This window comes from Podarcis tiliguerta (genome assembly GCF_965153285.1).
Source record: "Podarcis tiliguerta genome assembly, chromosome: 2".
NCBI lineage: Eukaryota > Metazoa > Chordata > Lepidosauria > Squamata > Lacertidae > Podarcis > Podarcis tiliguerta.
In genome coordinates this window covers 46,795,506-46,810,451 of record NC_139535.1, presented here as the reverse complement: position 1 = coordinate 46,810,451, position 14,946 = coordinate 46,795,506, and the positions used below count along the sequence as shown (strand labels likewise).

At 39.0% G+C, this 14,946-nt stretch overlaps 1 protein-coding gene across 1 annotated transcript in view; it reads left to right on the top strand.

The window, feature by feature from the left end:
- The window catches only part of SYN2 (synapsin II), a 141,884-nt gene that overhangs the window by 99,767 nt on the left and 27,171 nt on the right, over positions 1-14,946 (top strand). The window contains exons 6-8 of the mRNA XM_083429179.1: positions 6,184-6,246; positions 8,492-8,634; positions 14,286-14,360. Coding sequence (XP_083285305.1) covers positions 6,184-6,246; positions 8,492-8,634; positions 14,286-14,360 — 281 coding nt within the window. The remainder of the gene's footprint in view (positions 1-6,183; positions 6,247-8,491; positions 8,635-14,285; positions 14,361-14,946) is intronic.

Here is a 14,946-nt window from a genome sequence, read left to right as displayed (position 1 = left end):
AAAGACTGATTATATCATTATCTAGGTATTTAAAACTTTCCCTTCAAGCCACAAATCCTCCAGAGAAAAATGTATTTCATTTTAAAAACTGGAGGAGTAAAGTTTCATAACCATTATTGTTGTAAAAATAGGCCCAGAACCATGACAGCTGCTTGTTCTAAACCACTCTCATAACTCATTACTTCTAGGGTACCAACTCATACTTAGACACATGAGTTGGGCACCTGCAAAAGTAACACTAGCACTGACTTATGGAACTGTCTATGGTTAAGACCTGGATAATAAAAATGATGCTGAAACCAGGAAATTCTAAAGTGAAAAATATCAACGTATAAAATTTAGATGCTGCAGTAACATGACACATGTCTTATTATTTACTTTTCCGATAAACTTCTTATTCAGTTTGGGTTACTGTTTATTTTTGTGATTCCCAGAATTCTCTGGGTAAGTTGCAATAGATCTGCAAGAGTTTTTGACTCCCAATTATTTTACAGTAATAGCTACAAAATGACTTTTCTAACTAAATTATGCTATTGGAAGGAAAATAGCTAACCCGGAGTGAACATTTGTGAAAGGACTGTGATCTTCCTTCAGTTCTGGGACTGAAAACAATTTCCCAGTCTTGGAAATTTCCTAGGCATTCTGTTCCATGTTCTTCAGTTCTAACTATGTCTTTTGCACATAGAACCTGGTTTTATAGTAAAGCACTAGCCATAAGTCTGACCACTCCTGTAGTAGGGGCATCCCTTAGCAACTGCTTCACATCTACACAAGGCCTTCTGAGTTAAAGTTTTTAACATCAAGATTGCCTTTGCAATGACCTTTTCCCTTTGTATGCTGTTCAGTAATATATCTAAAGATTAAGGAATGATAGTTTTTGCTTTGAAACACAAGAGCTGGTCTGTGACTTCCTTAGATGGATATATCAAGCAGAGTATATTAGAGTTGATATACGAGGGACCCAGATATATCATGATTATGTTCACATGTCTTGCTTTTCAGACTAGCGAGTAAAGCTCACTTAACCAAAGTCTTACCTGATTTTAAAAATCACACAGATGTTAAGTCTTCAAGAGCAGATTATGAGCTATAAAAGCCATTGGGGGTAGTGTGGAAATATCTGTATTCTTTGGTTGCTGTTATTAGACAGCAATGGGAAATAGTTCCCACTGAGAAGACTATTTTAATCAAAAGGACCATGTTGATTTTTGAAGTAAAACCATGAAGACTAATAACCATTTGCCTTTGCATCACCATACGCCATCCCCCCGCCCCCCAATTATATCCCTTTCTGTTCTTACTTGTTCTACACTAATTAAAAGTACAAGCAAATTGCAGTTTAATTCTATAAGCTAATTAGGGGAGAAAGGAAGAGTAATTATGGGTAGGGACAAAAAAACTCCAGCACCTGAGATATTTTCTGCCAGGCTCTGCTCATTGATGTAGACAGTAAGCAGTAGAATAGCAATGAATATAGTGACTGAGGAAACGAGTGTGCTGACCTTCATGTGCCAATCACACACAGAGAAAAACTGGATATAATTGACCTGTTTACAAGATAATGTCCCTGTCTGGACACAAGCTAATACATTTTTTAAAAAACAACAACCAAAAATTCAAAAAAGCCAGAGGCTTTTTGTAACAGGATATCAGTCGTAGTTTAACTCTTATGTATGCTGCAATAGTTGCATTGCAGAGTTTAGCAATTTCAAGATAAACAACCTGATCCCATCCATTTGTGTTAGGAAGTAAGCCCCAGCAAGTTCACTGGGACATACTCCCAGGTAAGTGTGAGTAGCATCTCAGCCTAAGTCCCTCAAATACTTTGCCCTTGAAAATTGTAGCTGCACACTGAAGAAGACTTGTTAGACTTCGAATATGTGGGATAGGTAAACAGTCTGCCAAAGTATTTTTAGAAGGTATTCCGCTCATTTAATTCCATGCCAAACATGAGCAAACTCCCACTGTGAAAGTGTCCTAAGGTGTAGCTCATCGTAATTTTACTTCTTGACAGGAGTGCTTCACAATAATCAATAAAGCCTTTCATTTGTAAGAAATACAGCTTTCAGACAAAACACTTTTCAGTCTGGTATTTAGGAATCTTTAGGTGTTCTCTCATGTTAACAATCACCCTTCATTTTGCACAGTGTAATACATGTTTACAATATCTTTCACCCACCACATCTCCAAGATCACAGCAACCATGAGCCACAGAAGTCAATGCAAAATTCTAACTTCATTGCACTCTCTCCATATATTCCTACTCTCTGCTTCTTGTTGCTTAACCAGTTCCTGGTCTACAAGAGCATCTCGCCTCTTATTTCATGACGGCTTAACTTATTGAGAAGTCTTAATTGAGTTACTTCGTTAGACTAACCACTGAATGTCATGTGGATGCTCCTTGGTAATTATTCCATAGTGATACACTTTCCACCTAATGTTAATGCTAATGTGATCCTCTTGGTGAGTAATGAGAGTCCCAGGAACAAATTTTCAATTTGGACAGTGGGGGCGGGGAAGCAGTTTGCAAAATTGCAATTGCAGTTTTTCAATAACAGTAGAATTAAAAGCTGCAATATGGGAATATTTACAGAGGATACAACCCAGTCTCCCACAGGTGCTCTTCCCATATGCAGTGAATTCCCATAGTCTCAACAGAACCCTGTTATAATTCACCAACCCACCCACTATGCATAAGTGAATGCCATCCATTGAGCCATTGGAAGGAACTGAGGCCTGTGTGCGCCTCTCATATCTCTGTCTACGGATCTCTCTCACCTCAGTAAAAGCTGTTCGTGTGCTAGAACCTGGCATTTGTGTATAGATCTTCCATTACTCCTAATGGCATGTGTTTGGCCATGTGTGGGAAGAGGGAGAAAATCTATGCTCTATTGAGTCTGTGGGAGGTTGCAGTTCCTCAATTTATTTAGTTGTGATAGGGGTGCGATTTCCATAAAGACATGCCTCTGCAAGTAAATTCATTCTTATTTTATATTTCTCAGCTTTGTTCAGCTATGTGAACCTCACAGATAAAGGACAAAAGTAATTTACACTAACTCAGTACGTATTAATGATGATAACCTTGTAATGTGAATTATAGGTTGGGAAGCACACTTTATCTAGGGAGGCATAAAATGTGAGTTTACAACCATTAAAATGATGAAAATGCAATTAAGTCAAAAATAAGGACATTCGGAAGTCTTATAGTACACATGAGACATAAATCTGCTGAGGATATCTGGTTATTTAGAAAAAAATAATTTGAAGAAACAAACTTATTTAGTGCTAAATACAATATTTAAAGGTGCAGTCCAACAAATCAAACACTTGACAGAATCAAGCATCAGAAAAGGTTGTTTTCAGGTTGCTGCTTGGCAGTTTTAAGCAAGTTTCTTGCAGCATTGCTTTGCAAGTAGGAGATAACATTGCTTACTTTGTGAAGAGTCTGAAATATGGATCTAAGTGCCAGGTTGTGGTAGATCATGCAGTAGACATTATTGACGGTCATGGATATATTTCATGACTGTTTTCTATTGAAATGAACAAATTTGTTTAAAACTTAGCATTGCCAGGATATGCCAAAAGACAGCTAGTGAATTTGTTTAATTCATTCTGTACTGTTCAAGAATGATTAGCCCAAATGGAGTTGGAAATCAAACTATTTCACAAGTTTAATCATTGGAGGGTTTTTTTGTTTTTGTTTTACTGTTTTATTGTTTGTGGACTCTTAGACCTATATTGGCTTCATGGGCTTCCAAGCATATTCCTTCCTTGTCATCATTCTGTAATATATACAGATGCAAAACCATGTAGTCTATGAGAAATTTCTTTTGCTGGTGTATTAATATTTATATTAACAAGTTAGAAAACTATAAAATTTGGCCAGTGTTGTAATGTAGGAATTGCCAACTTCAAGCATCTGCAAAGGCCTTCATTGGTGTTCCTGGGCAGGTACCCTGGAGTCTGAATTTTCATTTACAAAAAAGTAAGTCTCTAGCCCTTCTAGTTATCAAGCAAAATATGTGGCACCTTCCTGTGAAATAAACCAGCTTGGCTGCTCCTACCTGTCTGTGTTTTTAGCCAATGTGCGAAATTAGAGCTACTACTGATAAAGTGAGTTGTTTGGACACTAGTCAAGAGGAATCCCTGGGGTCCTAAAGAGCTGTTGCTTTACCCTCCCCTTTAGTACACCTTTCCTGTTTCTGTTTTATTTTCTAGTAGTCCTTGGAATCTCCGTATTTTGCACTTCCATTTTTCCTAGCAACCAGGATGCATCTTTCCTGTGGGGGATTCTTCTGAGATTAGGTACTCCCTAGAGGTCATTGTCTGCAAAGGCTACGACAGAATAAGGGTGGGTGGGTGTTAAAAAAAAAGCCCATCCCAATTGGCAAATGCAAATGTGAAAAGTTTGCAAAGGAGGTATGCCTCTTGCTGTGCAAAGCTGGTGTCCAGGTACACATGAAAAATATAATTAGTATATTTAGCACAGTATAATTAGCTGACAGTACATTGCTATATAGGGACACGGGTGGCGCTGTGGTCTAAACCACTGAGCCTAGGGCTTGCCGATCGGAAGCTCAGCGGTTTGAATCCCTGCGACGTGGTGAGCTCCCGTTGCTCGGTCCCAGCTCCTGCCAACCTAGCAGTTCGAAAGCACATCAAATAAATAAACAGATAAATAGGTACCACGCTGGCAGGAAGGTAAACGGCGCTTCCGTGCGCTGCTCTGGTTTCGCCAGAAGCAGTTTAGTCATGCTGGCCACATGACCTGGAAAAATTGTCTGGTGACAAATGTCGGCTCCCTTGGCCAGTAAAGCGAGATGAGCGGTGCAACCCCAGAGTCATTTGTGACTGGACTTAACTGCCAGGGGTCCTTTACTTTACCTTTACATTGCTATATATGTCTTATTTCAGAAGTTTATTTGTGTTTAATGGGGCTTATTCCGAGCTAGGAAGGTACAGGATGGCAGCCTATGCTTTGGTTTAGCATTAGCAGTGGGGAAAGCAGGGCTCTTGCACCTTTTAACAGCTGTATCTACACAATCAGGACCAGCAGGACATAGGTGAATTCCGGTGGTAAGATGAGGGCACCTGCAGGCAGGAAGCAAAAAAATAAACAATGACTGTACAGGGACCATTTTGTGTGTATTCAAAGCACATGTGGACCATTTTTTTATTGCCCCAGAAGAGGGCTGAATGAGGCGTAATGCAGTAGGGTGGGCTTATGCGTGTTCCGCCAATGCACACAATCAGGGGGTGCCTGTGCTGTTGCTAATTTTTTGTTTTGCCATGTCTTCCACAGCAGCCATGTTGTGTTATGCTATGGCAGCCATTTTGATTGCATTTTGTGGAACCTAATAAATAAAATTGTTTAATTGTATCTCCTGCTTGTGGATAAGTATGCAGTTCATACATGAATGCAAGTAAATTGTTGGTTGAAAATATAAACAAGTAAGTCTTTTGAAAACAGAAATAGCATACAGGCTGTGTGACAGCAAGCAACAATATTGGGAACTGGCCAGGGGCCACCAATCCAAGAACCCCCAGCTAACCACAGGCACTAGAAAATGCCATCATCACAATGGAAGGAAGGAGCTTGTCTTCTGCCCTGTCTCAGGAGGCTGCTGGAAGTGGGAATTGATTGATGGCTTTGTTTTATAATTGCTACCCACTTAAGAATTTACTAATTGAAGAACAAGTTTAAAATGTATTAAGTAAATAAATATGTCATCACTTTTATTATCAGAGAATGACTTGGCCCTTCTTGTACTTTCTGCTAGAGAAGGCCATGTACATGTTGGAGAAATGTACTGTACATCTTATGGATAAATTATTATTCTGCAGCAAGGACCTGTTAAAAAAAACCAAACCATTGTCTGAGACAAAGTTTTAAGAAATATCTGAACTCGGTGCTTTTATGTTAAGGAGAGAGAAATTATGGCCTGGAAGACAATTCCTTTCATTATATAAAACAAAAGGCAAGTGTGAGAGCCCCGCACCATAGTAATGAGGACAGCCTGCCTGTACCAATTTGCCATATACAGACATTCAAGACAGGCTGAATCCCATCTGCCAAGCCTTCTAATGAATCCTTTATAACAGAGAAATATGACCTTGATAATGAAATGTTCATTGATTAAGCAACCGTTTTTAAACTTGTGTTTCTTTCTTTCTTGCCCTCAGCTGACATTGCCAACATTTCCTGTTGTTGTGAAGATTGGACACGCTCATTCGGGCATGGGAAAGGTGCAGGTGCTATTTATCTATCTTGAGGGGAAATGGTGGAACTACTTTTTTTTTAAAGAAAATGCTATGTAAACACTGCAGGCACCAAATTCTATAATGGAAGCATCTAAAACTTCAGGGCAGTAATTATGCAAATCCATTTTGAGACCCATGCTTAGAAGTCCATCCGTATGTATTTGCTTAATTTTATGCATATGCATAAATCCCCTGAGCATATAATCCTCTTGTAAAAGTCAGTGCTTTTCAAATTGAAAGATGCTTCAAAGAGTAAGAACTATTCTTAACGAAAAATTGACAAATTACCTGTGCCAGAAATACTGTGCACCCGTGATATTTGTCCTCTGGTTTATATTATTTAACCTTTTAATAGTTTTATAATGAACTGGACTTACACCCTCCCATCCATTCAGTCACTACATCTTCCATCCTGTTTACCTAGTCCTTCACCCCCTGTGCCCTTCCATTTAAACCCCACTTACCTGGCTGGAAGTCTAGCCAGCACCAAACAGCTTCAGGAAGAGGAAAAGGGGGGCCTGCTCCATCCCTTCTCTGGCAAGAGGACACAAGGCCCCTAAATATGCCCTAAAACTAGTACATGAGCTACTTTCTTCATTTTATTAGTCACACACTCCCACACAGCCTACAGATATTGTAGTAGCCTTTGAAAAAAACTAAATTCCCAGGGAATGGGGCCACTCAAGCAACATACCAGATGCCAAAGACAGGAGGGAGGGACAGATTTTCTAACTTTCTCTCCCCGCCCCTGGCCCCAGCTGTTTGCTGCTGCTAGACATACTATTCAGGTGGTTTAAATGAAAAGAAAGGCAGGTATTTGGGATTGAAGTGGGTGGGTGATAAAGGACTTGGACAATAATTCTTCTTTGGCTCAGGTTTTAATCAAAGATGGAGAAGCTTCTGATTTTGTAAAATCTATTATTTGAGTATTATAAGCCCTAAAAATAGTACATGAGCTACTCTCTTCGTTTTATTAGTCACCCACTCCCACACAGCCTGACTTTTCAGTATCATATTTTTACATCTGGCATTCACTATCTACTCAGCATTTTCCATTCTAAAGGCCAACTTCTTCAATCAAATATGTACACATCCCTCAGAGTGAAGTATTTACTATGGGAGGTGGCGTCACAAGTGACAAAAGATCTTGGCACTAGTCTGTTGAACCTTTTAAAGAGAAGCTAACTGATTTAGTGAAATCCAAACTCTCTCACTTAATTGGATTAGAATATACTCTGATGAACTAAGATAGTGTACTATACTGATTAAACATCCTTCTAAACCTAACCTTTTAACATTTAGAGAAGAACAAGCATTTTACATTTGCTTTTGTTCCGTTTTCAAGTCTATATCCAAACATCTTCCACAAAAGAATTTGAAATCTCATCTCTTCTATGCTGAGATCTACTAAAGTGCATAGTGAAAGACTTCATTGTATTCTATTGTTGAAGGGAAAGTAAGCTGTAGAAGTCAATATTTTATATGTAAAATTGTATATGTAAATTTTAGATGTAAGAAGATAATATAATTCTTTGAATCAATCTACTTTCATACCATTCCTCTGTTTTTAAAATATTTTATTCTTGAATTTGAAACATTGCCAACTGTCCTAAATGCCACCATTTGTTTCCTTACAGAGAGGTCCTAATTTTTTATTGTATTTTCAGATTGTCTGTAAACATGTGCTTCTGTACCCTTCATTGATACTGCTGGGTCAGTTTTACAATAAAGCATTGCTAGAAATTAATTGTCTGCATAAAGACATATTAGAGGGAAAATGTGTTGTAGATATTTATATAAATCAATAATAAGTAGGGATGTTCAGTGATGTCATTCTCTGTCTCAACTTATTTTCTTGTTGTATAAATGTGCGGTTGTCCCTCATATAAAGATGCTTGCTTTGCAGGGACACCATTTAAGGTTGGGGTTGAGCGGGTGACAATGAACAGCAATATACAGAACTGATTTCAAGGAATCCACTGAAATCTGGGCATTTTCCAAACATCATTTTCTGTCCTGGGAATAAATATGGCGGGTGGGGACTGAATTTTGATATGTTTTGTACATTTGCATGTTAGATTTCACTAAGTTTAAGGGAAAATGTTTAACAAAAAATAATATAAACTTGTTAAGTAAGTTCAAGAAGTAGAGTTTTCTGTATAAGTAAACCTAACAGTTCTAATCTTATTCTTTTTGTCTCCCCATGCTATAAATCTATGGCTAATAACAGGTCAAGGTAGACAACCACTATGATTTTCAGGATATAGCCAGTGTCGTAGCACTCACTCAGACCTATGCCACTACTGAACCCTACATAGACTCCAAATATGACATCAGGATCCAAAAGATAGGCAACAACTACAAAGCATACATGTGAGCAAACATTCTGTTGTTTTTTCATTTTCAGTTCCATCAGCTGTAAAGCAGGTAACAACCAGACTTTATGGCCTTGCATGAAAGTTCACCATTATCCCAGTGTGGAATCTACAGTGCATCAGTAATACTGTGAATCAGTGAGTAAAAAAGTTGAGATTCTTAAAAAAAGGATATTAAGAAATTGAGAAATTCAATTAGAATAATTTATCTTTTAAAGTGATGTGCAGTAGAATGCAAACAAAACTTTATATAATTCCTGAACATAAAAACAAAACAGAGGGATTCTGCACAATAAATTAAAAAGATAGGGATAGCTTGAAGAAACATCCACTGGAAATTGCCCTAGAGTTATTTTCCATATTTCAAAATAACCACAAAATCCTAAAGGGGGGGGGGAACAACTCTCTTTTCAAGATTTTTTCCTTGCAAACAGACAAGCAAATTATTATCTATGAATCACATTGAAAGGTTACTCAGAACAGTTATCTGTTCTGAAAATTATAATGTATAATTCTCAAATTACTTGCCATAAGGCAAACCAAATATGTAAGAAGTTAGATTGACACTGAACCAGGCTGTTGATGAAAAACTCTGCAAGACTATGCAGAACTCCTTGTTAATCCAAAGGCAATGTGTCTAATTCTCTGCTTTGTGTAAGGTGATGTTACATAATAAAATGACCCACTGCCAAGTGATTTAGGAAACATAACTCATAAATTCAGTCCATTGTCTTTAGCCAGTATAGAAGCAATTTCCAAGCACATGGTTTGTAGGCGTTTTATAAGTTTCTCTACTGAATACCTGTCAATAAGTGCCTAGTTGTTATTGGCTTGTGATGACACAAAAGTGGGTTTTCCCACTGATGGTACTGGTGTTATAGAATGTAATAGGAGAAGGGCTGTCCCCATTGGCATTCTGCTGGCTTTTGAAGACACACCTGTTTACACAGGCATTCCCTTGATCTCCCGGCCCAAGTCTCCAGCTTTCATTACTGTGTGTTTTAATGGGATTGTTTTATTGAGTATTTTAATTATGGCTGCTTGTAACCTGTTTATATACTTGTAGAACGTTTGGAAACCTATTTCGGCACTAGATGGTATATGCATTATTAAATAATCATAAAAATAATACTCAGGATGAAAGGAAACACTTTAAAGGCTAACAGATTTTATTAGGACGTGATGAAAGCCCATTTCATCAGAGGCATGATAAGTGATTCTCAGTTGTCATATATATATATATGCATGTTTAAAAAGGGTAATGTAAGGGTTGCAGGTTATGTGACAACACCATAACAAATATCATTAGGCTTTTAGGTGTCACAATACCTCACCCCCCACTTACGAACATCCCATTTTTGTGCAACCACGTTTGCACAGGCCACTGTGAAATAAATAAATAAATGGACTGGTCTTCCCTCGCTTGGGGATGCTGCCTGAGCGAGGAAAGGTGGCTTTCAGTTAACCAGCCAGGCGGGAGGTACCTTCCCCCGCCTCCACTGTGCATCCACACCCCCCATCTGGCAGCGGTTCCACTGGGCATCCTTCTCAGCCCTCGCCCTCCATGGCCAGCTGCTACCGTCAGACGCACCGGCTCCCTTCAGGGAAGCAGGCAAGCTCGGGACAGGCGGGACACAATCTCACTTATGTGTGGAGGTTCTGGAACGTAGCCTGTATGTAAGTGGGGGGATGCCTGTACTTTTGTTGGTCAGGGTCTGCATAAGAGTAGAGCAGGCAGCAAAAGGTTAAGTCCTCTTCAGGAAGTAGCCAGGGCCAATCGGGGGGGGGGCACACCTTTATTTAATCTTTAACCTTTACTTAAATTTAGGTAGCTACTGAATCATTTAGAATATTATGTCCCTTTTCCCAGCCCCAAGAAGCTGTCAGAACGGCTTGCAAAAGAGTCTCACAATACTATACAGTGGTGCCCCGCAAGACGAATGCCTCGCAAGACGGAAAACCCGCTAGACGAAAGGGTTTTCCGTCTTTCAATGCGCTTTGCAGGACGAATTTCTCTATGGGTTTGCGTCGCAAGACGAAAATGTCTTGCGATTCTTGTGATTTTTTTTCGCTCCCCACCCCCTTTTTCTAAGGCACTAAGCTGCTAATAGCCTTTTAGCAGCTAATCCCTTAAACCTTTAATAGCCGCTAATAGCCGCTAAACCGCTAATAGCGCTAATCCGCTAATAGGGTTGCTTCGCAAGACGAAAAAACCGCTAGACGAAGAGACTCACGGAACGGATTCTTTTCGTCTTGCGAGGCACCACTGTATACAGTTTCTGGACTACAGCTGCCCTCATGGTTGACCATTGACCATGGAACTGAGGCTAATGGAGTTTTAAGTCCAATAACATCCGGAGGGGCCACAGTCGCTGCCATAGTTGGGTCAAACCCGGAAGATGTCCCATTTAGATTTGTTGCTGAATTTTGCCCAAATTGGCTTTTCTGAGTTATGATGGGATCCAGCAGGTTATCCTCCATGCCGGTGGCTGGGATCAGGGTAATTTCCTTTTCTGCAAAACTCCTGTAGACGCAGTGAACTGCATAAATTGGAACCTCCCTGCTGCCCCTGAGAATTTATATGGCAAGGCAGAGGCTACAAGGCTAATGTGTATGTTTAGATGGGCCTGTTTCCTGTAGCAGTATAATTGAAAATGAAGCAGCGTCATAAAGATTATATTTCCTGTGAACTTGGGAACAAGGTCTTTATTGTATATAGACCTTGAGAGAGTTGTTAAAGGATACTGAAGGAGTAACTAATCTACATTAAATGATCTTGAGTGTGTACCCATTACTGTCATCCCATTTGGACCCTACCGTTTCATTTCATTCCACACTTTACAGTCTCTTTCTATTATTATAGTAACACGTTGTGGAATAAATCACATGCTCTATTTCCACGGTCTGTTTAGTGCAGACATTCAATTCAGTTCTCAATGCTTTTATTGCATTCGTTGTCTTAGCTGCAATGACTACATAATTCAGTTTGTTTCCCATTTCTGTTTTATTGCTTGTTTTCATTTCAGCAAGTTCCTAAGTGCATTGAATAGTTCTGCCATGTCTGTTAGCCCAGCTGAACTTGAGTCGCCTCATCCTACTTCTGTAGCGCAGCTTTGATGCATATTTGTAAACGCCGTTCGTCTGACTTTTCGATTCCACTACCATTCATAGTGATCATTTTAGACATCCATGTTATGTTTTAGAATGTTTGGTTGAAATAGGGAGGAAGAAGCTCACTCACCCTGTCCAAACACAAAGAGGAGCAAGTAGGAAGCCGTGGGAAGAGAAGAATTTCCTAGTTATGAGTCCTTGTAAGAGTAGCTGGATACAAAAGCATTAAGAACATTGATAAGAATTTCTCCTCCACTAATAAGTGCCCTGAAAATCTACAGCCCTGCTGCTAAATTTTAATTATATGTGTTTCCATCCCTTATCCTTATAATATTATGAAGTAGATGTGGAACACAGTTGTCCGGTTCTCATGTCACAGTAAGCCAGACCATGGCTTGATGTGGACATGCAGGCTCCTGTAAAGGAGATCATGGCTACTTTGTCCCTCTCTGGTCAATCATCTGCTGCACTGCACTAAGACATGCTTTGACTTAGCATGGCATCTGAACCTGGAGCCATGGTTTACATCTCCTGAACAAACCACAATACATAAACGAGAGCACAAACCTTTGTTAGAGCTCGAGATTACTCTGGAGAGTTAAACCATAAGCCTGGTCTGGGATGTCGCACTTAAGCCAAAATCTGGCATACCTTAGCACAGCAGCAGAGAAGCAAAATGGCTGTGATTCGCTTGCACAGAGCCTGGGCTTATGGCATACGGCCATCATTTGGTTTATCATGATACACAAATCAGGCCAGTATGGCTTGTGTAAATGTAGCTTTGGGATCTTGTGTGAGTTGCAAGTGAAGCAGGGAGATTCAGTCCAGGTTAATAACAAGAATAGCAACAAAAGACATAATAGTCATTGCCATTTTATTGGAAACGTTCCAGGGATTGGGTGCAACTGACCTCTCCTCAAAACGCAAGGGTACGTATAGAAGGACCTCTGAAGATGCTCTCAGAAGTTCAGAAGAACTCACGTGGGAATCGGTTGCCCTTTAGCTGCCTAAATGTCTAAGCTGTGTGGGATTATTAAGGTTAATACCAGCACTTTCAACTGTGCTCAGAAATGGATCAAGAGCCAATAATACCATATAGTGATTAAAAAATGATGGTTCTTAGGACCATATAATGTTTTTTTTCTAAACAATATACCCACAGTTAAAATTGTTCAAGTTCTACATCAATATTGTCACTGTTCACAAACCATGGCCTCCAATACAATGGTAGATTTAAACATATTTTTGTGAGAAGTTGTTGTGTAGTTAGTTTTTCCACTTCATACCTGTACATTATTTTCAGTTATAATTTATCAAGGGAAGGGGGGTGTCTAGCAGAATATTACAAACTGAGGGTTCGTCCAAACTTCCACTTCCCCCCAGGGAAACCCAGTCTTTATTGCTGAATCAGAAATGCCTCAGAAGTACGGGACAAGTGGAAAATCTCTTGGACCTGTGCTTTCTAAGCATGGGGCAAGCAGCAGTGAGGATGAGCCCTTAGAGACAATTTCCTTTGACTTTCACAGTTTAATCAGGGTTAAAAATGAACTTGGTCCATTGACTCTAAATCAACATGAACCTTTTATTACGCTTCACAAGTTCAGATATATTTAGTCAATAGCTTGATATTCCACAGCTGGTTTTCATTCGTGAGTGTGCTTTTAACACAAGCACAGAATATCGAAGAGCCTCCACAGGAAATATAAGCTATTTTAGAGTTTTAAATCTACTATCTAAATATCTACTGTTGTAATCTTCTGTGGTGTTATGTTGTAGCAGGTAGAGAACTCACATTATAGGTGACTTATTATATGCCAGCTATCAGATAACTAGGATATAGTATGGAGTCAATCCAAATACCACAACTCCTGCAAATGTTTAGAGATTCCTACATATGGATATGAATATAAATGCATCGCTGTTTCAAGGAAACACCATGGGGTGAAAAGGAAACAAACACAGTAGGAACAAAATTGCACTCATGTTGGATTTTCTCATATTACCTTGTCTTTCTCCAAAACCAATATACTAAAGGCATAAATTTATGTATTAATACGGAAAAAACACACTGTTCTAAATTATAATCTGTTCTATAGATTCAGACCTCACAGTGTGATGATGAATAGTAAACCTCTGTATAAAGTCACATAATTATTGTTACAGAACACAAATTAAGGGTCAAGCCCATGTTACTATTCTGCATACAGCACAGCTGTACTAAGTTCAAATTCATAATTTTATTCTTTTTTAAAAAATATAACTTATCTGAGTCAGGAAAGATAGCTATGGGTTGGTTCAGTACACAAATAACATTTATTTTCATGAGTGTCTTCTTTCCTGTACACATCAGATTTAAACGCACTTATTTATTTGGGGAGGTAGTTGAATATAATGTTTGTTTCATTTTAATCTTTTTGGAAGTTCCTTTGCATGCTATTTCTTTTTTTAAAAAACCCCAAAAGTTAGCAATTAATAAGCTAATGATAAGAACAAAGAGGTTGGTGTAATGCTTGCTAAAACATTTATATTTCTCCACAGGAGGACTTCAATATCTGGAAACTGGAAGACAAACACTGGATCTGCAATGTTGGAACAAATTGCCATGTCAGATAGGTAGATGAGTCTTGATGCAATAAGAAATCATGGATGTGCCTAATTGGAATAATAATAATAATAATGGGAATACAACTGATTTTTTTAGAAGTGTTGTGGTGTGCAGCACCAGCATACTTTTGCTAACATTGCATCCACTCAAAGTTTGAGTGGATGGAGAGCAGACATTTAAGGGAGAAACTAGCCCTTTAATAGATTCTCTGAGAATTCATTTTCCAAGAGCTTCTATCTTTCTCTCTCAGCTTTTGCTTTCCATTGCCAATTATATTCTTACTTGCATGGAAAACACTGAAAAATTCTTTTTCAAAACACTGATAAACTGTTTAAAATCAACATCAACTTGATACCAATAATGTTAATGAGTTCCCCCACTCCATTCACCTTGGCCCTCTTCAGTCATTCTCTACACATACAATGCATGAGTTTGAGAAAGAGGGTAATGGAACGAGTCTCAACTTCATGTGTCCTGCTTGCCTTCCTGACACTCATGTGTATAAGCTATGTGCACATAAGTGTGCCTTTTGAGATCTTCTGCAGAGAGGGTTGAAAATTCTGCTGTCCGTGCACCCCATTGTTAAGCTCTTGG